Genomic DNA, 26818 nt, shown 5'->3' with positions numbered 1-26818 from the left:
AATTTGTGACTAAATTATTTACTCTAGTTATTTATTTCCATTCTGGTTTAAGATACTTCCTGGCTTAAATAATAATAATTAAGAGATAAGATGGCCATAGTTTCTTTCCTGACTCCTACCAATCTGTTTTCTCCTTATTCTTTTTTTTTTAACTCCTTCCATACCCCAGACATAGCACACGTTCAATTACTAACTGTTTATACAGCATATAATTTCATGGACTCACATTTAATGTGAATATGCAACAGACATCTCTCCAAAGTAACAAACAAGTCCATTACATCTAAAGTAATCTGATGAAGCATTAAATTTACCTTAACTTTGCAACATCTGTAATTCCTTTTTGCATGATTATGACATTAAACAAATTATATTATGTATGCCATCTATGCAATTATGAAATTATAATAAATACATAAAATCATTAAAAATAACATAACTGGCCATGACGACATACCTTCATATTTAATAGACATTTTGGAATAACAGATGTCACCTCCATACGAAACTTCATTAAAACTTGATTTCATTTTATAATGGAATCTTAGGTCTAGCAACACCAGTGGGAGGAAGACTTCATCTGTCTCATGATTCTTCCTCTGTTTAGCTATTTTTCTAGATTAAAGTTATGCAAATTTTGGTGGCTGCAGAAGGTAGGGAAGGTGAAGAGCTGTGCAATTGTCATAAAATACAAGCAAAACATGAGATGAAGGGGTTACCCTGGATCTTTTGCTAAACACAAGGTTGGGGAAACCAACAGAAATATAAATGGAGTCATTTGGAAGCAACAATGCTATTGTTTATATTTTATTATAATTTACCTAGTAGTTATTTGGTTGAACAGTAGAAAAAAAATATTAGCATTGCTTTTTAAAGGCTGAATAACTTTCAGCCAGTTGATGCAGTAGTTTTTTAATTTAAAAAAAAAAATTAAAGCCAGACCTGTTTCTATTTTCCATTAAGAACAATTTCTCTACGATAAAAATTGCTTCCTCCTGTTGTAACATTTGGTTATTAATCACAAGGAACAGTCTCATTGTACTAAGATTTCTCCTCTTCTGACCCTTGTGTTAAGATACAGTGGAAATGAAATGTAATAGTAGGGCAAGACATACTTTTTTCCAGTGGAAGACTATAACAATAGCAGTAATGCTTAGACTTATATACCACTCCATAGTGCTTTACAGCCCTCTTCAAGCAGTTTACAGAATCTGCATGTTGCCCCCAACAATCTGGGTCCTCATTTTATCGACCTCAGAAGAATGGAAAGCTGAGTAAAGCTTGAGCCAGTCAGGATTGAACTCCTGGCAGTGAGCAAAGTTAGCCTGCAATTTAACCACTGCGCCACCATGACTCCTATATTTGGCAGCTTCCCTATTTCTTTTCTGTGACTTTGGAATGCATTTAGGTTCTAGTTTGGGCCGACAGTTGGGGGAAGAAAGACTACTTTGAAATTAGTTCGAAAAAAAATTATGACTTCTCCTATTTCTTTTTAATTTTCCTATTTCTTGGGTGGGATACAGATCCATGCTCCCAATCCTCCGCCTGCTATTTGTCTACAACGATGTTCACTCACCAGTGACATTCTTGCGTAATTCGTCATCCTGCTCCCGCAAAGTGCGCATCAGCTCATAGATTCCATTTTCTTCCACCAGCCCCAGCTTGTTCTCAGCACTGTCATAAATAAGATTGCGCATGGCACCAGTGGCATGGCGCTGCACCTCTTGGTTGGAACTGTTGAAGAGCTTCACCAGCTTGGATATGGCTTGGAGACTGCGAGCCTATGGAAAGAGGGAGAGGGGCAAACATCTCAAGAGAGAAGAGGGCTCATCCTGTCTCATCTCCACCCATGTGCACCTCTCTCATCCTGTCTCTAAGCAAGCTGCCTTTTTCGCAGTCAAATAATCTTTTTGCAGGAACTCCTCTCACCAGAACTGTTTTAACAAAGCATGACACAACCTCTTGAAGGAGAGTCATCATTGAGTAAACCTGTAAACTATCTTGGGATCTTAGGCATCCTTTCAGCTAACAATCCATCCAATATAGCCTCACCTGTTTCTTGGCATCGTTGTCACTGTAGCATTTATGCTGGATATAAGCAGCCCCAAGAACCTGGAGGTTGGGGTCATTGGCCATCAGATATTTCACCGCAGAGGGAAGATCAATGTCATCAAATCTGAAACCAAAGTTAAGCCAGAGAGGACATGATGCAGTTTCAAACCTTCTTCTTTTTTACAGAGATTTCTAATAATATTCATCTGACTGTTGTGGTTAACCCTCCTCCAAATTCAACTGTACATGTAGTCCTCGACTTACAACAGTTCGCTTAGTGACCATTCGAAGTTACAAAGGCACTGAAAGAAGTGATTTATGACTGTTTTTCACACTTATGACCGTTGCAGCATCCCCGTGGTCATGTGATTTACATTTGGATACTTGACAACTGACTCACATTTATGTCCTGAGGTCATGTGATCCCCTTTTGTGACCTTCTGACAAGCAAAGTAATGGGGAAGCCAGATTCACTTAACAACCGTATTACTAATTTAATGACATTGCAGTGATTCACTTAACAAATGTGGCAAGAAAAGTCGTAAAATGGGGCAAGACTCACTTAACAAATTTCTCGCTTAGCAACATAAATATTAAACTCAATTGTGAGCTTAAATCTAGGATTATCTGTAATTCAGTCCAGAATTATAGTCATAAATTGTTGCAGTTGTTAAGTGGGTCACCACTTGACTATTCCTGATTTTTCCCCCCGATAGTCATTACCATGGTATGTTAATTACCATACCATGGTTGTTAAGTCTATCTATTTTATCCAATGGACTTTTTTGTCAGAAACTAGAAGTACACGCTGGAAACCAGCAAAATATGTGATTATCCACTATGGCACACCGCAAATGGCCATGAATGCGTGCCAGTTGCCCAAAATGCAATCATATGACTGCACAGGATGGTAGGTGTTGGAACTTCAAAATTGGGTTGTGAGTACCTTTTGGAGGTGTGTAGGGGGTGTCTGTTATAATCCTGAATGGTCATTAAGTGACCAGTTGTAAATTGAGGACTACTTATATCTACTAAAGAAAGCTATATATATAGATATAGATATAGATATAGATATAGATATAGATACATAATTGCCTTGCTAGCTGGTCTGAGGCGTACAAGGAATTTGAATTTCTTGCGAAAACATAAACATCTTGCTTTTAAAAAGGATGGGAAGATAACTTAATAAGGAAAGAGCCTGGTAAAATAGGGTTACAGGGCTGGGATAATCAGACCATACTGTACATCAAGTTTCTAAATTATTACTTTGCTTTTGCTATTCAATATTCTGTTACATGAACCTTTTCCCTTACATAAGGGCTAGAAACTTGCTTTATTTTTTACAAACACAAATGTAATTTCTCAGAATGCAAAACTCTGGGGAAAAAAACAGATTTTATGTTGCGATAAAAAAGTAAGATTCTGTACTATCAGCTGCTTCCCCAATGCAGTGCAAAGATATCAGAGATAGAGAGATGGACAGACGGAGGGAGAAAGAGAGGGAGAGAGAGGTGAGGGGAGAGAAATAAAAATTAATCCATTCATTCCCAGTGGTTTCAGTTCTAAGCTTTTTTCTTTCACTTTACTCAATTAACCAAAACCTATTGGCTCACCCTATTGCTTTAAAAAGATGAGACATGTTTCCAAACTGGCTATTTCTAGTCTGGGAACCAATGGTTCTTATCTTGTCAATCTCAGCTGTTACACCTACAGTCAGTCAACAAGGAATAACTGAAATAACCCATCTGTTATATAAACATCTGTTATAGAAAAATACCATATACCAACACCCTGTAAGTTTAATTAGGACTGACAGAAATGTCAATGCCTGACCAGATTCAGAATAACCTCATTTACAACTCCCGTATATGAAAATAAGTGAGCACACAGAACATAACTTGCATTATTTATACAAATAATGTATACAAATATAATAAATAAATAAATAAATAAAATTATTTTCCTGTCCTGTTTATTTTAGGTGGCTTTCTGCTCAGCAAAGGCAGGATCCAGAGATTGATGTCATTCTTTTGCCACCTGAATCCTTTAGGCACAACAGATAATCAGGTACCCTAACTTCCAGATTCACCAATAGAGCGCACCCAGGCAAAGAAATAATACACAAAAATGAAATACTCCATGCCCCTATGGCTAGGTTTCACAGTCTAGGACTATATACTTTGTGTGCCTGAACCGCAGTTATGTCATTCTCACCTTCCACTGTCAATAGAAATTGATTTGGTTGGAATTCAGGGCAGTTAAGTGGCTGAAAGCCATCTGTTCCAGTTTCCTCAGCTCAGTTGGGACCAGAGCATTGCACTGCTATAAATTCACAGCACACTTACCCACCAGAGTAGGACTGCTGGGACATCAGTGTATTTTGACCATCAAACATGTCCATGCCACGCAGGTCTTGCAAATGGTGGTTGGATTCGGCCAGACTGTGCACAGAAGGGGCCCGGGAAGTACGCTCCACTGAAGCATAAGTGTTCCCAGCCACTCCTTGAGAGGTCTGAGTGCCACTGAAAGAGCCTGTACTAAATCGGGAGCGGTTGTTGCTCTGGAAACGTTGCAAAGTGCGCATGGCTGGGGCACGGATGACGGGCCTGGTCTGTGGGACCACCATGCCATCCATCCAGTCGAGAGGTCGTTTCGCGCAAGCGTTAGAGCCAGCGCTCATCTGCCTGTCAAAGGTGTAGGATCTTTGGAAGCCACCTCCCCCACCACCCCGGTTTTTATAGAGAGTTGCTTGGGTCAGTGGATCCATCTCGGACATTATGCTGTAGTGGTCATCCCCACCCGCAGGGCCATAGGGTCCATCTGCCAGACGCAGGGAATGCAAGGACATGGTGTCATAGTTCTGACAGTTCCGGTAGTTCTTGTCATTGAAAGACCTGGGTCGGGTGGTGGAGCTGTAATTTGTGCCATACAGTGGACTTTTGGGGCCAGTGCCATTGCTGATAGTGGCTATTCTACTATTGGGCCTGAGATCCACTGCTGAGCGGGAGGACCAGCCAGCAGCCTTCACAGAATTATAGCCATTATTGCCAACCGAATGGTGCAGCTGCAAGGGGCAGGAAAGAAGGAAAGAAAGAAGGGAAAGTTAATACTTGTTTTCAAATGCAGACAAATTCTGTCTCATACACACACACACACAAAAACACACACACACACACACACACATACATTTCCTTCATGCCAGTTATTAAATCAGCTGAGATATTTTGAAATGATCTAATCTACATACTAATGAGCACCTATTACAGGGGTTCTGGGGGCTATAGGCTGTCCTCAGAAACACCTACACGGTTTGTGGCTTAAGAATAGGCCCTGCTTGCCCTGACACCATTTCTAAGGTAAACAAGAGCATCATATGGCACCATCAATTAAAGGTTGCAGTGCTGGAAGTCAGCAACAGAAAGGACATATATGCATATAAACTATCCACCCACATCGGATTCCTTTGACACTGAAAAATATAAATAACGGTGGGAATAAAGTACAGTTAAATATTGATAGAAACAGGAAACAGGAAACAGCTCTACTTACCAAACCTTTGTGATCTGTGCCATTGGTTTGGGATCTGGAGCTAAACTGTTGCTGTAGAGTTCTAAACTGACCATTGGTGGAGATTCCACCTGCAGTAGGACAGAGAGAGAGATTACATTATGTATAGAAAGTGAAGAAAGAAATGGAAGTAGGCCAGTAACTGGCTGAAGCTGGTTACATTTTAAGGAGACATGTTATCTGCATGAGAAAAATCAGAATTTCTCCTCAAATTTAGGGTAGTCTCCAACTCAGTGATACGGACTGATTCCCTGCATTCTGAATCCCATCACAATCTGGCTGAAAATGATGGAAGATACTGTCCAGTATCCCTGGAGGGTATCATATTCTTCTTATAGCATGGATTCTGAGATCGTAGCTGGTTTTTGTGTTCATCTAATTAACAGCCACAGTTCTGGTTTCAATTATTCCCATGTTACATTTTTGAAATGGCACAGGTTTATAATCTTATATTATTGAATGGCCAATCCAGTTCAATATCATGTCTTCAAGCTGGCAACAGTCCTTTAAAATCTTGGTGGCAGGATTCCTACCCAGTTCTGCACTGCCCCCTATAGTTGGCAATGACTAGCAGAGTGAAATACCTGCAATATGGAATTCTGTCCCTGGAGATGCTTGAGGGGTGTCAAACTCATTGAGGGCTGCATCAGAGTTGTGTTTGACATCAGAGGGCCAGTGTGGGGGCATCGCCATGGTGGGCGTGACACGGGACTTGTGTCGAGGGCACCTGTGGTGGCCAAGTGCTAAGGCAGGACTTCACTGAGACCCTCCCTCACTCTCATTATAATCTCTTTCCTTCCCTTCTTTCTTCCTCTTCTTCTTTTTCCTTCCCTCTTCATTTTCCTTTCTTCTTCCTTCCCCTTTTTCCTTCCTTGCTTTCTTTCCATCTTCCCTTTTTTTCTGTCTTTCCTCTTTTCTTTTCTCCATTCCTGTCCCTTCTTGCTTGCTCAAATACAAAAGGGGAAACATTTCTCCTTTTGTTTTTAGTTTCTTTTGATAGCCCTCTGCCAGCAAAAACCGGCATAGGGGGCCCGTGTGCAGCCCCATCCAAGGTCCATTTTAGCCAGCAGAGGCACTGTGGACTGGTCCTTTGCTGTTTCCAGGCCAGCCTCCTGGGTCAGATCTAAGCACCCCGCAGTCCGGATCCAACCCCTGGGCCTTGAGTTTGACACCCCTGTGCTAAGCAGTCCAATCCTTTAACATACAGCTGGCTTCCTTTACTGTAAAATTAAAGTCCCAGGAGGCTAGATTAGTATACAGCAACCTTGCTAATTCACCAAAGATTCATCTCGTCAAGTATGCCATTTCTATATGGATTGTTCACAACAGTCCAGTTGGCCAATTAGGAAGAGTGAGTAGCTTTCCCATCTTCTTTTGGGAAAACTGGAACAATTGTAAGTTGTTGGAAGACAGAATTGTGTTTATAATAACTATATCTTCTGTTTTCTGAGCTAGCTTGCTGTCCTCAGGGGCTGTGAAAGATGCTGTCACTGGTGCTGAAATAAAATTCCATTTCTAATGTGGAGTGTTAGAAGGGGCACCATATTTGTTTCAGGCAGTAAAATACTTTGGACCAATGTTGGTGACCAACTAATTGCTTCCAGAAATGCAAAAGCAGGTCATAAAACAAGGATTATCTTGTCTGTCCACAAATTGTCCTGCCAAATATATCTTATATTTCATAATAGGAGCTTCAATTTACTCCTCACAGTTTTCTTCAGGATATATTTAGAATAGATCCCACAGCCCATATGACAAAATAATAGATTCTGCTGTTTCTAAAGCAAAATATGAGCCCGTAGATAGTGTCATATAATAAACAGCTGCCAAAGAATCCAGGAAAGTACGAGCCAGAGAATCTCTATTCCACATGGGGACTAGTCTTAAGTGGTATTTTACCTTTGGGATTCTTTTCTAATAGCCTAAGCCTTGTCATCTTTTGACACTCCAGTTGGAAAATGAACATTTTTGCAATTGGATTGCCTAACCCTTTTCAATAATTGTCTAGACCCATGCCAAATATGTCAAATGTACCTGTTTGTCCTCTTTTGCTGTTTTCTTAACAGTGTCCTTAATTCACCATCCCTATTTGTCTCTAATTAGAGCACTATAAATATGGAGCCACTGTATTTGTTCAAAACTACAGAAATTACTGAGCAATAGCTCAGCAGCCCTTTTGCCTACCCTCTCCTCATTTAAACATCTTTGTTACTCATAGATAACACTGAATATGCTGTAATGAAGTTGGGTCACACAATACACTAAGTCAGGAATATAGTGTTAAAGGAGACACACCAAGACTAGGTGGTGACAGGATCCACTTGGGAGAGTGTAATAAAGATTAAGCTCCAAAGTGTGTTATGTTTCTGCAATCTCCCCATTTTAAAAAATAAACCAAAGAAGGGGCAAAAATATTAATGGGGTAAAAGGAGGAAGTGGACTCGCTGCAGCATATCTTTCGCAATTCTGTATTAAACCTTAAATCATGAGTTGCAAATAAAATTGATTGAATTCATGAAATACGCTAATCCAAACCTAGAAAACTACGTTATGGCTTAACACGATATTGGCAATTTGGTAGCACTCATAAATTATATTGTTTGCCAAGCCATAAACTACAGCATGCCTTACCATAATATGTAATTATTTCAGAGTTGAGATTTTTTCTGAAAATATTTCCTAGAGGTGAGCCCAATCAGAAGTTAAAATTAGATCTAATGCATCCCCCATTTTTTTTTTTTTGCATTTATATCCCGCCCTTCTCCGAAGACTCAGGGAGGCTTACACTATGTTAGCAATAGTCTTCATCCTATTTGTATATTTATATACAAAGTCAACTTATTGCCCCCAACAATCTGGGTCCTCATTTTACCTACCTTATAAAGGATGGAAAGCTGAGTCAACCTTGGGCCTGGTGGGACTAGAACCTGCAGTAATTGCAAGCAGCTGTGTTAATAACAGACTGTCTTAGCAGTCTGAGCCACAGAGGCCCTTTTCAATCGTATCCGATTCTCAGAAACTGCCTGGAAAAACCCCTGCAGTTTTCTTGGCAAGATTTTTCAGCATCTGAACCTGCTTGCAAGCATTTCTTAGACTGCCTACAGGCTACTTTTTTTTTTTTTAATTTGAATTTATATCCCACCCTTCTCCGAAGACTCAGGGCGGCTTACACTGTATACCTCTCTGAATGGCATATGTTAAGGCTCCAAGGGTTTGGTCAGAGGGTATAAGGCTGCTCACAAATCAGGAGCTGCTAGATAGCCTTACAGGCTATTATAATGCTGCCAAAGTAACAATAAAAATTCTGCAATTTTTTTCAAGCTACCTGAATAAATTAGTGTCAGAGACCAATCTTTCCTTCAGAATATTCTTACTTCCCTTAAGATGAATGCATAAATTATATGTTTTGACACCACTGTATTTGATCTTTGTTTCAGAGAAACGTTAGAGACATCCACAAAGATTATTTAAGGAAATTGTGGAACCCTATAACATAATAACTACTTTATAGTAGGGAATCTTTATCTTGGGAATCTGCTATTATGCCAGGTATCGCTGACAATTACTCAGCATTTGCCATGGTTATTCAGAAGTTGCACAAAATTTTAGGTAACTTTATGGACCAAAAAAGACCACAAAACTATGTATGTTTTGCAGCTCATGGATTATCCAAGCCACCTCTAGAGAGTAGCATACCTGGAAAAAAATAACATTCATTTCACAAATCATATAAACCATCCCAACCTTGCTTCACGTACATTGACTTTTTACATGTGAACATATAGGAAATAGACATGAACATGTGGTTCTAAAGCATGGTTCTGAAATAAATACACATACAGATAATCCTTCTCTTCTATGAGCAAGATTATCATTTGGTGGTTGTAGTATACTGGCACTGCAATGCACTTACATTCAGACCCTTCTCACAAGTCTCTACCCACAATTTATATCATTCACTCTCTCATTCATTTACTTTGATTGATTAGCCAACTGACCTTATCAAAATGAAAGGCAATGTCAATATGCAAAAATACGATGCGTGAAATACAAATGTACAAAAGTTGTAGAATGAAGCACATTATTTTATCTCAAATCATTGTATAAAATAAGTTTTCAATCAATTGACCTTGACTATGAACTCGGCAATCCTATTGGCAATGAATGAGCTTGCACTCTACAGAAAATAACAGAGTTTTGGCTTTTCGGTCAAATTCTCTACTTAGAGCCTGAAGAAAGAACTTTATTTTGCCTGCATCTCCTGACCAACTCTATAGAGGACTTTACAGTTCATGCCTACTCACTGGGCTACCAATGCTGATTGGATAGATTGTATGATTGAAGCTCCAACTTTGGTGCTCAAAATCTTTAATGCTATGCAACATTTTATCAGCAGCAACTCACACTCTGTCTACAAATGCCAATCCAAGACTATGGGAAGCTTCTATAGAAGGTTCACCTTACTTTCCAGTTTGATTTCCTTCCTGCTATTTGCAGTGTTCCTCCTTTCTCATATATTAGAAGGTCCCTCATGTAGGCTTAACTACTATAAGTAAACAGGTTTCACCCCCTTGTGTTGCCTCTTCACTGAACTTTTTCATGCCTTATTTCCCAAGCACCCTTTCCTTTTGAATCAACATCGAAACACTTTTTAAATTATTCCTTAACAAAGGCTCTTTTGAGAGAGCTTAGCTTGGCGTATTTCCTAGAGAAAAGAAAGGCGGAGACCAGCTATCAGGGTAATCCAGGTGCAGCCCAAACACTGCTAGTGATTATATTTCAGAAGCTGTACAGTTACTGTAGAAACCTCGGCCAAACTTTCACAAATATAATACTTCGTAAGATTAGATTTAGTTATTATAATTTAATATTTCCTGTCAAATGACTCCACATGGAGGGATGGAAGTACAGTGGTTTCCATATCTATTTTATAAGCCTGTAAAAGAAACTTCCATTTAAAAACAGCAGCACAGAATTCTTCGTCTTTAAATAAGTACACAAAAAATGATTTTGACTGACGTGTCAACTAGACCGAGTGCATTTCTAGACAAGTCTTTTATTGTACAATTGCCCTGCCTTGTTTGTGAAATTTTAAGAGCAAATCTGGAACACAATGTATTTTCTAATCCTTTCATCTTTTTTTTTTATTTTCTTTTTTCGGATCACAAACCTTTGTTAAAGAAAGGGAAAAACAAAACCACAAATATGCTTTTATGTGGGTTACATTAGAACCCAAAACAGAAATCTTGGTCTGAATTACAGAAATAGCTTACTAATATGAACCGGTGGTTAAGGTTCTTACCCTCATTGAAAAGAAGGTAATTGCCCTAAATGAAAAAAAAAATCTGCATTCCCAGGCAATCCCTTTTTAAAAACAATCCCTATTTAAATGGTCAAACAGTTTGACAAATTTCCTGCCTCTGTGTGCTTAACTCAGCGCAATCTTCTCCAGTTTGGTGACTTCCAGGTATGTTCAACTAACTCTGAACAACTCCAGCTAGCAAGCCTGAAAGTAATTGGAACTTCAGCATAACTTGACTGGAACTTGGGGAGGCTGGGACAAAACTTTCTAAGTATGTTGATACAAGATCATAAGACATGTCTCATCTCACTGTAGAGGAATGTATTTATGCAAAAATTTAGTAGTGAAATATAGTAATTTTATATGTTTAATAATTTCATCAATTGCAACAATCATATATGAAACTAATCAGTAAACATACTATCAGGGAGAGAGAGCAATCTATTTTCTTGTTACAATCAAAAGCTAATATTTACATTAAGCTTTTGCGTTGACCTCCAAGGTCCCTTCCAACTCTGTTATTGTTACTTGTTTAACCTGTTCGTTCTCATATATTAACAGTATTATTGTCTTATTTTCATCTCTTTCTTCTACTCCTTTGTTTGCTCATCATTTGTGGAGTTTCAATGATAAATTCTATAGGACTTTTTAAAAATGTTAGCCTACAATGGTTTATAATATACAAATATATAATAAGAATCTAACACAGATATATTTTGATTTGTTAGGCAGGAATAACTGATTTCAGATTGAAATTGTATCTGCACTTCTTCAAAATTCAGAGTGATTTCATAATTTGGTTCATGATGCATTAAAAAAAACTACATATAGTAATCTAGGCATGAAATTAAAAAGTGAGAAAATACCAGCATGGAGAGAGTAACCATAAACATTTGAGAAAAATGCAATGGAAAATATGTGAAAACAATTATATAAAATTTTGTTAGAAGTTTTAGAATACTATATATCCCAAACAAGACTTATTCAATTCATGACTGATTATATCTTGATGCAACCAAAGCAAAGCAATTATCACAGATGTTAAAAAAGATCACGCAGAGAAAAATAGATTGTATAAATTAGCTTAGTAGGGGTTTATGATACACTTGGGAAACCATAATTAAAACATACAATGTCAATATTAAAAGAATGAGGGAACAACTGAAAGGACTATCATAATAAAGATTTGGTGATGCTAAAACAGAATAGGTTTTTAACATAGTACAATTTTTAACATATGGTATTTGTAAATTGCATCTGTATAACTTATCTTGCCCTCCACTCCATCCTAATTTAAATCTACACCAATCCAGCCACTGTCTGAGGAAATGAGCTACAAGTCACAGCTCATGCCCTTTGATAAAATGTGTTATTCAGAAATAATGCTACCAGTTTCCTCCTGGCTTTTGCTACATAATTCTTCCTTTACAGCAGTGGTGTGGTAATCATATGTTCCTAACAATTCTCATTAATATTGACATATTCATTTCCTATCTCATACTTGACATATTAGTTTATGACAGGGCTTAGAGTTCATTTAATAGATTTGCTTTCAGGCTTCCAATGGAAATTGTTCCAAAATACAACACAAAGCTTCCCTTATTAAAAAGTAGCCAAATAATTTTATCTGATCACAATGCTAGGCAATCCAGCCTTCAGCTTTTTGCTAACAAGGGGAAGGAAAATGCTCCATCTGATCATCTCAAACTCATTCCAAAGTTTTAGATCACTGAGAAGAACTTTAGTTCTTGAGTTCTTCTCAGAAGACTTCCATCAGCCAAAAAAAAAAAAAAAGGACAGAGGTAGTATCCAGCTGTCTCTCCCTCTGCAATTCTAATACCACCTTTTGCATCTGCCCTCCGGGTATCACAACCATCTGCCATACTTTTTTGGGAAAGTAAAAGGGAAAGTAATTAAACATAGGTATTTTTTTTGCCTCCTTAGCCATTCATTCTAATTGACATGGACACTTTAATCTATTAATTTTTCTCCGTGCAACACAGGGAATGGGGAAACATATTTGGAGGTTGCTCTAAAGAAGCTTTGCAGCAATTCAGTTGTGGCTCCAAACCTGCCTGTTCTCCCAAAGTCAGCTGTTTAGGGAAGATGAGCCAACTGATTTCTTGCTTTGCACTAATTTATTTGAAACTGAAGCAAAGCTGGTTTTCCTTTGTAACGCTACAGCTATAAAGAGCTTGAGGGCCTGCTGTTTCCTATTGGGAAATTCTGGCTTTGCCCTGGCTTCCAACTGCAGGGCAAGCGTGATGTAACCTTTCCTTCATTGGTCCAAGGAGACCCAGTAAAGTTTTAACTCCATGAAGATTAAGAAGCTTCACGAAATGACTGAGGAGAAAGTCTGCTCAGTGAAAGTAGGGCAGCCACAAGATTATTCCAAGAATCATTAATGTTTAAATGCAGTAGGAAACTCTGTGGGGGTCCCACAGTGTTTTGTGCCTGAGAAAACCACCTGCTGATCCCAACAAGAGCATATCTGGAAGGCTGAAGGCAGAACTTTAAAACAACTTCAAACTTCTTCGCTTTTAAAGTTTTTAAGTTTTTAAGTTTAACTTTTAAGTTCCAATACACACACTTTAAACTGGGCTCAGATACGGATTGGCAGTATACAGAAAGAGCACAATGTAATTTGATAAGGCTAGAAAACATTCAATTATCCCAGAACTCTGGATTCAGGTTTGCATTTTAAAATAAACTTGAATCCATTTTCAATATGCCAAAGATGGTGGTATTCCTTAATGGGGCACCTGGCTGGACAGATCTTTGAGTACATTTTAAGTTCCGTTTATGATATGGTGAGTAAAAGTAAGTCATTCTGCATTATATCTGATACTTCTCCTGAACTTCTATAATTCACTCAGAGACTCTGCCTTTAGATGGAATTTTCCTGTTTTATGGTTTTTCTCCTATATATTCAAAGCAGCATTTGTTGCCAAAAAATATGTAATTTGTAGGATTTAGGCCAAAAAAAATCCAGGACTGCCTCTTAAGAGTTAAAACAACCGAACACTCCAAAAAGTAACGTAATGTTAGAAAGAAAACATTGTTTCATTAATAAAAGTCATCAATTTACAAGGCATTTAAAAGGGAAAACACACACTTCTATCTATTAGGCCAAACCCCTGGCAATTTATTCCAAGTCCACTGAATAAGAAAGACTAGGATGGTTATTGAATAGCTTAATTTTGGTTCTGATTGCAACAGAAATCAGCCCTGCACAGTAGTTTATTAGCAGTGTGGCTTTGTTTTGTTTTTTTCTTAGAAGCAAGGTTAGTTTAGAGACAGACTCTTGCCACGATTAATTAAAACAAAGCTTTGGCCTTAAGTCAAGAGCAAGAAAAGCATTCCTGCAGTTGAAGACAGATTTGTGTGATACTGGAATCACAGAAACATAAATTTAGAAATGCCATTTAGGACATTGTCCAATCTTCTGCATGAAGATGCAGGAATCCAGAGGAAAGCATTCCAGGCAGAGAGTTATCTGGCCTTTGCTTAAAAGCATTAAGGGAGCCTATCACTTTTCTGGATAATTTGGGCTGCTGTCCAACAACTATTAGGACATCTTTCACCCCTCCACCTCCGGGCATCACTCATTCAGCTCCTTCAACTGCTCTTCAGTCTTACTAATACCCTGGTCATCCTTTCTGTCTTTCTTTGCTTGAATGTTTCATATTTCTTTAAAAATATTACCTGAGAACTGGAACCAGTCCTCAGGGGTGCAGATCTGACTAAGAATAAAGTTGAATTATTATGGCCATGATTTGAAAGATATATTTCTGTTAATGCTGTCTAAACTTGCCTTTGCCTTTTTTTAAAAAAACTGCATCACACTCCTGTCTCATAGTCCATTTCTAAATTACTGAGATATTTCACAAGCATCATTACCAAGATGTCCCTGATCTCTCTCTTTATTAATGTATTTCTATCTTGCTGAAATTCTAAAGACTTTTGGCAGCATAGAAGTACGGTTGAGTTTTGCTTTCTAAGTCAAAAACTTGGCACATTGTTAAATTTATTTCCTATTACTTTTAGCATATTCCTCTAAATTATCAAGATTGCTCTGAATATTATTTCTATCTACATTAGTTATTCCATCCAATTTTCTGATATCTGCAAATCTAATAAGCATTCCCTCCACCTCCTCATCCAACCCATTCCTAAAAGCACTGGAGAAGCCAGGTCTATGTCAGCATTCCCGAAAACCCTCTGCTCCAATTAAAAACTCTGAGGAAAGCATTTTCTCAAAGTTCCATTTATTAGAGTAGTTATACTGGCACATTTTGGGAAAACCCGAATCTGAGAGTTCCAAAAAATCAAAACTCCCAAAATCACCCCCTCACTCATCAGTCGATCACATGCTCCAATCACCATCCGTCCCATCTCGAGACAGCACTCCAACCACTCCTTCTCCAGATGCAGGCTCGTCCTGACCTTGACCGATGGGAAGAATGCTATTTTGTCTAAATGCAAACCCACAAATAAATCCCCCCTCCTACTTTCTCACACATGAGAAGGTGGCAGCTTGGAAGCTTCCGGCCTAATATGGCTTCAAAAGCTGACAGTCTGTTTCTCCTAGCACCCCACTTGATTCCTTTTCCAATCTGATGGTGATTCATTGATAAATCCTCTTTAAATTTATATATAAATTTATCTATTTATTCACTTCATCAGGCCCATTTCAATATTATATACAAAGAAAATCAGGATTTTCTCATCATTTTTTAGCAAATCTCAGGCTTCAGTCCTAACTTTTCTTGCTGGAATAGATAAGTGAACCAACAAAGCTAAACAGAAAGGTGCTTGTGATGTCACAGAAATAAAATACAATCAAATTTCCTACAACATTGAAGTTTATGCTTGTTTACATACAAACATAAGAATGAAATCATTGCACTGAAAAATGATGCCTTAGTCACATAATGCATTTTAAGCTAAGAAAAGGGAGGAACACCATTGTTGGGTGAGGCAGCGTTTCACATTGCACAGGTCTTCAGTCTGCAACCAAAATAAATATTTATTGTATTACTCCACCAAACACAGAATAAATTATACAATTGTTGCTGAATGCTGCAATACTTATGATGTTACAAGACACAGTACTGCATCTTAGCTCTGAATCATCATATTTTCTACCTTACTATGAACTTGAGTTTCCTTTTTCTTATTTTTCTGCTCTGCCAGGTTGGAACTAAATAGCTCTTGTATTTATCTATCACTTGATTAAAAACCACAAATATAAATAACATAAATATAAAATGTACTTAAAACAATTTTATCTGTCAGATTTTTAATTCACACTAACTAGTTCTTATAGCAGAAAGAAAACCTGAACTTACTTCAAATTTCTTTTTAGCATACCTTCTGGGGAAAATCAGCTAGCCTCATGAAGAGCTAGCTCAACAAAGACTTTATTTTCCCATATTTATAATGGATGAAATAAGAAACTAATGAATGAAATAGGAAACTACCACACTGAATTGCTCTGATAAGAAATTGATAATAGGACAAAACTTTGCTGATTTTATATACTCACCATCCAGATCAGTTCCAGGCAATTCCCTATTTTTATTAGAGTGATATATTTCCTAAGAAAGTGTACAGCATTTGAATTTGAAGTAAGCAAAGATGCACTGGGTCTTAAAACCACATATTCCTGAACTTCGACAGCTACCTTTAGGGATATGCTGTCAAATGCAGCAAGGGTATTAATCACTAGTGAGTATGGTTACAAAGGACTACACTATCATAACTGCATACTTCAGCAATTTTCTCAAACAGAATCCCCCCTAGAGATCCGTCTATCTTTAAAAAGTGTTTCCCCCCAGCCTTGGGTTAGCATTAATGATAAGCTCCTTCTAGAATGTTTTCTTTAGATGTGCAATGCTATTTTCTCATTGGAGTGGGGAGATTCCAGTGCCTCCAATGTTGCATATCATTCCAAGCTTTTAAATGCAGGGTTGCATCTGGATGCTGAAATTCATTCTGCCTTACCAATATCACTGCACAATAGTTAAAATCAGGATGTAAAAGTAAGTAACATTCCCAAACAGTGGTGACTTCAGCAAGAGCTATGCTAGTTGGCAAAGGCTATTTTTGGTTCCCAGGGAATCGTATGAGTTGGTAATAAACCTGAGTGAATCTCATGCTAATGGTGTCCTTCAGGAAATACCTGGACCAGCACAAATCTGACCTAGTTCTGTTTTCATCTGTTAAAACTATCCCAAGGAAAGTTTAAAAGCTCACTTGGGTTGCAATTCCTGCTTCCTTTTGCAACTGTCAGCATCTACCTTACTGTCATACATCTTTAATTACTATTGGATGCAAAATGTCAGATGTCAAGGAGTAACCGGCTAATAGCTGCAAAGTATTTGTTCAACTTGAGGAAACAATGATATGAAGAAAACCTTTCCCCTATACTTGCCACCATACTTGATCATTTTTAGGGTATTTTAGCAAATAAATAAGCTTGTTTATTTTCCCAATTCTAACTCCAAATTCTTGCACAGTGTTTAGCCCAATATAGTGACAAAAAACAGGCCTACCCAGCTCTGCTCAAACAGTGATCTGATATGGACTTCTGAACAATATTTAAATCTGCCTAAAATCAAGGAAGTTAAAATGAACAGCTCTAAAATGTGAAGTGTGAGGTAAAACATAAGCTTGAAATTAAAATAAGGTACTCATTAAACTTGAGATTTGAAAACCTATGTTTGTGTAGAGAAAATTAATTCAACAATATGGTGCTTCTGCTGTTACACAGTCCTGCAATAAACTCAGACTCCAGGAATGACATAACTACTATACTAATTGCTCCAACCATATGCTGTTTCCACTGTTTGCTTTCCTCACAAGTTTTAGAAAGGATCTGAGTTCCCACTGCCTGCTCTGCCTTGCCGCCTTCTTTCAAAATTGAGTGTGCACGTGTGTACAGCCCAGAAAAACCTGGTTCCTTTTCAGGGAATGAATGTGAAATGTAGAATTCTATATAGACAATCAGGTGTTTGAATGGTCTTTTTTAGCCATACACCCAGATAATTCATCTGCAGCATACATTATCCATCCTGTAGAGTTCTCATGGTGGAATTTGAGAAATAAACACCAACATGCTTTAATATATCCCCTCTCCACTGGGTAAGGGAGGGAATGTGCATACAGTACAGAAAAAGCAAAACTTGGCTTATTAACTGTGCCTACAACTAATTTGTGAAGGTGGATCTGGAGAAAAGGTAAGAAGGAAAGGAAGTAGCTGAGCTAACAGCCACCCATTCTACATGTAGGGCTATTCTACATGTAGGAATAATATGATGGCAGGAGAGAGAAACTGGGTGGGGTTCCAAACTATTAACTTGCTCCAGACAAAAAGACTGACTCATAATTATTTCACAAATATATGACATTATACATATGTACACATGTGAAATCACCCTTTTCCAACTTACTGCCATCCAGCTATGTCATCTAGGATTCCCAGAATACCCACTTGATGGCTGGCTAGGAATTCTGGGAAATCTAACAACAAAAAAGGGCCTCTGGTGGCTCAGCAGACTAAGTCTGTCTGTTATTAACACAGCTGCTTGCAATTACTGCAAGTTCAAGTCCCACCAGGCCCAAGGTCGACTCAGCCTTCCATCCTTTATAAGGTAGGTAAAATGAGGACCCAGATTGTTGGGGGCAATGAAAGTTGACTTTGTATATAATATACAAATGGATGAAGACTATTGCTTAACACAGTGTAAGCCGCCCTGAGTCTTCGGAGAAGGGCGGGATATAAATTCAAATAAAAAAAAAAATCCTACCAATTCGCCTATATTCACTGGTCTGAATATCTGAGAGAGATCAGCAGGTGGTATGAATTACAAAGTCTGATGATACATGTACAACTTTTAGTCAAGAAAATGTTTAAGAGGAACACTTTCCAAAATGACATAATGGGATTGAGTGTGCCAAAGAACAGGATTCTGAATGCTGGAGGAAAGTTGGCTGCACTGGGGCCCAAGAACAGAAAATTAGAGGAGAAGGGGATTCTGGTGAATTTTAGATATAATGGCTAGAATTCAAGCAGTATCCAGTAGGGATGTGCAAACTGTTTTAATTTCAAAGAGGAATTTTTGATGCCCCCGTAAAAAAAATGCAGTGTTTTATTCTGAGACTAAATTAAAGCTCAGCTTCTTCCAAGGGCCTTTTTGGGGCATAGTCTAGTTCTTCTGAGAATGCGGCTGAGTTCTTGTTTTTGACTTATGATTGGGTTATGTTTTCCAGACTTTTTGCAGCCCAAACTAATAGAGTAACACAGACCACATTCTTTGTTGTCGTCTGGATCAGGTGATGAGGGAATGGAGTGTTGAGAGGAAAGATGCAATTAAGAACAAGGTCAGACAGAAGAAGACTACAGTACTTGCAGCTACAAAACTGCTAATCTGCCTGGTAAAGTTGGTGCTGTTTAAAAGAAAGAAAAATGTGTGGGAAAATAAAGGAGTTACTGTGGGTGGGTGGGTAGGTGAATGGGTTCAATGAGGGTTATGCCGTGCCTTAATTTGTGCAGGGATATACATGTGCATTCACACAATAGTTTGTGTTAGAGACAGCTGTTACGTAATGAATAATGTTGCTGAATCTGCACCCTGGTTTGCTTAGCCTTGTTTATGGAATTTTGTTATGCACCTTTCATGTGTACACTTTTGTCTTGTGCAACATTAATATTAAACTCAAGGAACATCAGCACTTCTTTTTTGCAGCCACCCCTATAATATGCAAGTAAAAACATCAAGAAAGAGTAATATAAATGCATTTGTTTTTGTCTGCACCCGGCAGACAGGCTGGAAAAAAAAATGCAGCACCCTTTAGAAATTTGGCCAAGGTATTTTTTTAAAATTAAAAACATGAAGAAATTCAAAGTAAGATAGGTGTACTATTTGAAAAGAATATTGAAGACTTTAAGAAACTGAAAAAAAATCTATTTTTTCCCCATAGAGGGTAGAGAATGGCTTTCCTGATAATAGAAGGTAATTGAAACAGATCTCTGTTAATAGAAACAAAGCTGCCTTTCCATTGTTTTATGGGAATGCAATTAAAGTTTTAAAAATGTTTAAAAAATCATGCCCTTAGCCACATTTTCTAAAACTTGCGTAGTAGGTGTCATTCACTACAGATTACTACCTACCTACTCTTGCACATTCAAGGAAGCAAAAATGATCTCTGACTCTGCATTTTTTTTCCTGTGGTTAAAATCTTCAGAATAATACAAATTTCATTCTGCTGGGGGAGAAAATGCTCAGGCTGTTTCAATTTTTATTCTAATGGAATAGAGCCGAGTAGAAACATCTGAGAACATTTGAGTGGGGTACTTTGTTCTAAACTAAGAATAAAACTTATTTTCTGTTTTATGCATATTCCTATCAAGCATGGAAGTATGCCACGGGCACTGCTTATGAAATGGATAAAAATCCTTTAAATGCCTTCAGTACAACAGTGCATTCTTTCTGTACATAAAAGTATTATTTATTTTTGAATAGCATCATCAAAGAACAAAGTGTGATAATGTCTTGCCAATGGCAACTTTAAAATAAAACAAAACAGAAACAAAGTTCAGTAACTGGACATAGAGTAGCTGGTAGGGAGAGGAAGAACCGAGAACAGCCAACTTGTCATTTACAGCTGCTGTTCAGGAGGCAGAACAATCCCCCCCCCTTGATTTAAAAGGAAGAACTTGAATAAATAAGAAGTACAAAAAAAATCAGATTGTGCTTAAGTACGAGGAAAACTTTCCACTAATAATAGTTTGACAATATATAGTAGACTTCTCTCACAGGTTACAATCCTTCAAACAGGAATTTTAAGAAAAGACTAGAACATTATTGATCAGGGATGCCGATATTGTACTCTGCATTAAGCAGAGAACTCATTAGACCAGCTCTAAGTTCCTTTCCCATTTCTATTCCCATGATTTTTTGCATTAGGCTAGCACCGATTTGATACACAACAAGATATAATGGTTACCTTTCTTCAAAATGTCTTGCCTTCTTTGTGGTTTCTAAAAATGAAAGTGTGGGATGTATATTTTATAAGTAAGTAATAAAAATAAATAATTTGTGCAAATTATGTCCCTGTTAAATGTACCAGAATAAACTTGATCAAGTTTTTGCCCCCTTATTCTCACTCATTCTATTTCTACCTTGTTAGCAATCTTGGAAATTTTGGGTAGCACATGGTTTTTTGCCTTGCCCCATTTTGGAAATAAACTAATCCCAAGTAAGGCTCCAAACATTTTATTTTTTTAAAAAAACAACAGCAACAATAAAAGTAATGTAAAACTTAATTAATATAATTGACCTTTTGGTGCAAGAAAATAATGTTTGCTGGGCATTCTTGTCTTTTACAAAGAATTGGCTAGGTATATACTTTTGTATGAGCCAGTTTGGTGTATTGGTTAAGGCATCAGGCTACAAACAGAGAGACAGTGAGTTCTAGTCCTGCCTTGGGCATGAAGCCAGTTGAGTGATCTCTCAACCCTGGGAAGGAGGCAATGGCAAACCACTTCTAAAAAAATCTTGCCAAGAAAACTGCAGTGATTTTGTCCGGGCAATCTCCAAGAATCAGACATGGAAGAACAAAAACAAAACACATCACAAACACTTTTGTAAACAGATTTCATCAGAAAGAAATGCTTAATCTACAGATAACTTACAAATGTCCAGGTGGTAAGTATGATCAGGCATGCATGCACGTATACCAGTTCTATTACTTTGGATCTTTATGGCTGAATCCCATACATCTTATTCCAATTCTCCTATAATCATCTATGAATGGAGACGGTTTTGTTTTCAGAGATGAAAACTGCTGAAAATAGAGGAATGGGCAGGAAGTGCAAATGTTGCTATGAAAGTCAAGGATGCCTTTGATAATTATCCTTACAATAGCCAAACAGCTTGACTGATATATTCAGCCCTTTTTCTTTCCTTCTCTATCCACTTACCTCCTCCCTGGGTTTCATTTGTATTCATCCCCTATTTTTCTGTGATGTGTGTGAGAGCATGGCTGGTACTTACAATGAGGGAATCAAACTATTTAACAAACAGGTTACTATATTTTACAAATTTTAATCAGTAATTGTTTTTATTCTGATTCTATCCTTTTTGGAAGTGGGTTTTTTAGCAGGTTTATTTATTTGTTCAGTCAGTCCATATACATAATATATGCACACAGAAGTGTGACATGTACACACATTTATGGTGGGGGGGAATCTGAAGAGGAAATCACAAATTGATAAAGGAAGCTGGGAACTGCCCAGCAAACAGTGTCGGCTGGTGGCCCCCAGGGGGAGAGCCTTCTCTGTGGCAGCACCGACCCTATGGAATGAGTTACCTCCAGGGCTACGTCAACTTCCTGACCTCCGAACCTTCAAACGGGAACTGAAGACTCTATTATTTAATCGGGCGGAACTAGCCTAAGTATTTTAAGTATTTTAATTTAATTTTAACTTAATTTTAATTAAATTTTAATTAGTAATCTATTTTTAATTTTAAAATTTTAAAGGTTTATATCGAGTTGGACTGTTTTAGTAAATTTGGCCTGTTAAATATTTCGTTTTAAATGTATTTTAAATCTGGGATTTTTGTGTATTTATGTATTTTAAATAAGGCTGTACACCGCCCTGAGTCCTTCGGGAGAAGGGCGGTACAAAAATTTAATAAATAAATAAATAAAATTTTAACATTTTTTTCTCTTATATTTATATTCATATTTCTTTTGGGAGGTCATTTTATATTCAAGGTAGTCTTCTGTGGTAATTGCAAAAGGAGCCACATGAGCAATCAACTTTCATTCTAGTTTTCTTCTTCTTGGATCTAATTGTGATCTTGTGGATCTTGTGCCAATCACTTCTACTGAATCAAGTCGGGGCACCCTCTTAGTGGCCAAATATCACTTCTTATATTTGGGGGCAACCAAGTGGTAACATGGACTGGAATGAGGGAGAAGATACAGGAAACTATTTTTAGACTTACACTTCTATTTGCTTAAGTTTTCTGTGCACCAAAATTGATAGAAAAATATGTTGTTATTCTTCAATAACAGTGAGAGTAGTGAAGGCCACAAAGGCAGAATTCAGTGTCCATGATCAGTTGTGGAACTGGAAATTACAACCAGCAACTGGTAATTGCTCCTTTTGCAATTACCACAGAAGACTACCTTGAATATAAAATGACCTCCCAAAAGAAATATGAAGATTTATTTATTTATTTATTTATCCTGTCTTAAACAATTAAACTGGTATTATTCTGCAGCTGGACTATTTTTGAAAAGATTTTGAAGAAGCCTATGTTTAAAGCACGGAACAATTTCACTATGAAAACCATTATATTGTAATCTTTTCAGACCTAAGGTTCAAAACAGAGGAGGTTTTCATCCCTGAGATCTACTGCATCAAAAACCAAACAGCAGAAAAAAACAGGTACAAAATACCCACAGCTTTAAAAAGAAAAAGAAAAGAAAATATGTCAACAAAACATCAGGTGAGTCAAGGCTGATGACTGGAGAAGGATTGCAATCCATCCTCAAAGCATATAAAGGGATTCCCCAGTTCAGTTTTGGCATGGCAAGAAACCAAAGACAATTGATGATACACAAGTTAGGTTATAAAATATAGTTACTATAAGAATATATATAGAGGGTATATAACATAGTTAATATAAGAATGTATATTTGTGTGTATATATCACCATTTAAATATTTTAGAATTCTGGGGGTTATGCTAAATTATGAGTCAGCAACAGGCATAGGTGACTAATGTTAATACCTATGTTCTGTGTAAGAAGGCACCAGGGCAAGTTTACAGAATTCCTTTCTCAGGTCAAAATAATCCCTGTAAGCGTATGCTGATGATTATTATTTACTAGTGTACTGCCTATTCCTTTTAAAGGCACAGTTGAGCTGAGATGACTAGTTGGTCATTTTCTCAATAGTGTTATTCAGAATCTGATTCCCATTTTCTTTGTGGCAGTTTCTGCCTTTCTACCACCTTGTCTTCTCTCACTTGTTCCATCATTTCCACAGGACAGAAGATGTTTTATTTATTTATTTATTTATTTTGTCATAACAATATATGTAGGTATCATACAAAAAGATTATATAATATATAAACACATATATGAGTAAATATAAGGAGGTATAAGCATATATGTATATAGGAAGAAGAAAAGAAAAACAATAGGACAGGAACGGTAGGCACGTTTGTGCGCTTATGCACGCCCCTTATGGTCCTCTTAGGAATGGGGTGAGGTCAATAGTAGAAAGTTTTTGGTTAAAGCTTTTAGGATTATGGGAAGAGACCACAGAGTCAGGTAAAGTATTCCAAGCACTGATGATTCTGTTACAGAAGTCATATTTTCTGCAATCTAGATTAAAGCGGTTGACATTAAGTTTAAATCTATTGGTTGCTCTAGTATTATTGCAATTGAAGCTGAAGTAGTCTTTAACAGGGAGGACATTACAATAGATGATTCTGTGAGTTAAACTTAGGTCTTGTCGAACGCGACGGAGTTCCAAGTTTTCTAAGCCTAGGATTTCAAGTCTGGTGGGGTAAGGTATTTTGTTGTTTTCAGAGGAATGGAGAACTCTTCTTGTAAAATATTTCTGGACACGTTCAATTGTATTGATGTCAGAGATGTGGTGAGGGTTCCAAACAGGCGAGCTGTATTCTAGAATTGGTCTAGCAAATGTTTTATATGCTCTGGTTAGTAGTGTGGTGTTTTTAGAAAAGAAGCTACGCAAGATTAGGTTTACAACTCTTAGAGCTTTTTTTGCTATGTAGTTGCAGTGGGCTTTGGCACTTAGATCATTTGACATGAAAACTCTAAGGTCTTTAACGGGAATGGGGTCATCTGTAAGGTAATGTCCATCTAGTATGTACTTAGTGTTTGGGTTCTTTTTCCCTATATGTAAGACTGAGCATTTGCTGGTTGAGATTTGGAGTTGCCAAGTTTTAGACCAAGCGGTTAGTTGGTCAAGGTCTTTTTGAATGATAGATGTATTGTCTGTGGTGTTAAATAGTTTGACATCGTCAGCAAAGAGAACACAATTACCGTATATACTCGAGTATAAGCCGAGTTTTTCAGCACGTTTTTTGTGCTGAAAAACGTCCCCTCGGCTTATACTCGAGTATATACGGCTTATACTCGAGTTTTTTTCTTCTTCTTTTTTTCACATTATACCGGATGGCGCAAACTTGGCGGGCTTTTGCATTAGCGCGGGGAAGCCCTGCCGGTGCAGTGAGAGGGCGGGGCGGGGGAGCCGCCAGCCTTCTCGGCTGAGGGAGGGAGGGTTTCCCCGACCGGTAGCTGCCTCATTTCCCACCCTCGGCTTATACTCGAGTCCCCAGTTTACCCCAGTTTTTTGGGGTAAAATTGGGGACCTCGGCTTATACTCGGATCGGCTTATATTCGAGTATATACGGTACTTGAGATATGGTCACAAAGATCATTAATGTATATAGTATGAAGAGTGTTGGTCCAAGGACGCTGCCTTGAGGGACGCCACTCTTGACAGGAACAGGATTTGATAGAGCATTGCCAATTTTGACCACTTGTTGTCTGTTAGACAGAAAAGCAGATATCCATTTGTGAAGGGGTCCTGAGATGCCATAGGATTTTAGTTTTAACATAGGATTTTAGTTTTAACGTGTCTATGACATTCAGCTTCCTCTCTTTCCAGAGGCAAATGTATCATATTCAAGATGCTTCCTCTTAAAAGGATTAAAATCAATTCTGTATGCTACCATCACAATCTTTTCAAATGTGGTTGTGGGGCAAAGAGGACAGGATAGCAGGAGGAAGACACTTCCCTAAACCAAACTATGCTACATGCCATAGTCGAGACACACACACACCCAGTTCTATCTCTACTGAAAACAGAGAACAAACAGGAAATTCTTTTTTTTTCCCCTGAAGGACTTAAATGTAAGCACTTCAAAAGCTCTTTAAAGACACTATTATCTTACCCCTGTTTTTGAAGGTGAAAGACCTCTTATCAGTCACTGGAGGGCATAAATTCAGACTAGAAAAGAGTTAATAATACCAAGTCCATTTATCCAGATCCACTCCTACCCCCAAACTTAGAGAGATTTTCATGTAATCTTATTATATGAGCCTGCTCATATAGTATAGTATGAATTCATATTTAGTTAGAGGAAGTCTTTCATAACAAATGTCCTTAGAATGGAAATGTTATTTTTTCCTTAAAATGGGATTGGAGGAGGAGTTGCACATGTGACCTGTGAGCCAAAAGTATCTCTAAACCATTGTGACACCATGGTCTGACAATATTGCTGTCTATGATGTTTAGCAATGCAAATTGTCAGATAACAGCAACATTTTTCACTATTGAACACACCTATAAAATTCAACTCCTCCAACTCTGGATAGAGTCCCAGAAGGTCCCACACCCTTTTGCACTCTGATTCAGGTGACTCTGAGGGCACAGACAAACCCACAAGTGGCCTCAGTGACTCTCACAGAGCTAATGGCCAACCTCCAGAGTGCTAATAACCAGATGATTGCAAAGAATATAAATCGATCCATTCCCCACCATTCAGTCAGAACTGAAGAAATTTCTTGGATGAGAACTGAAATGTTTTCAAGAAAGAAACTAAGAAAGCCAAACTGCCTTTTGAGAAGCACTTTTGGGACAACCATGATTGAGAATATCTACAGACAACTCTGCCAAAAATTCAGAGAAACAAATTGGCCCTCCAGTATCTTTATTGTGCTAGTATTCTTCTCTATGTAACATCTGCAGGCTGTATTTTCCAGATATATTGGATGAAACACTCAGCAGCATGATTGAGCATGGACAATGGCCAGCGATGATGAAAGTTTTAAGATTTCTGGA

The 26818-nt window shown here is 37.8% G+C and overlaps 1 protein-coding gene across 1 annotated transcript in view; it reads right to left on the bottom strand.

The window, feature by feature from the left end:
* The window catches only part of PKP3 (plakophilin 3), an 83660-nt gene that overhangs the window by 13710 nt on the left and 43132 nt on the right, over positions 1-26818 (bottom strand). The window contains exons 3-6 of the mRNA XM_058156294.1: positions 5602-5690; positions 4398-5116; positions 2053-2176; positions 1577-1781 (exon numbers count right to left, since the gene is read on the bottom strand). Coding sequence (XP_058012277.1) covers positions 1577-1781; positions 2053-2176; positions 4398-5116; positions 5602-5690 — 1137 coding nt within the window. The remainder of the gene's footprint in view (positions 1-1576; positions 1782-2052; positions 2177-4397; positions 5117-5601; positions 5691-26818) is intronic.

Source organism: Ahaetulla prasina, chromosome 1 (genome assembly GCF_028640845.1).
Source record: "Ahaetulla prasina isolate Xishuangbanna chromosome 1, ASM2864084v1, whole genome shotgun sequence".
NCBI lineage: Eukaryota > Metazoa > Chordata > Lepidosauria > Squamata > Colubridae > Ahaetulla > Ahaetulla prasina.
Note: the sequence above shows the minus strand (reverse complement) of the source record. Positions and strands in the feature narration are given on the sequence as shown.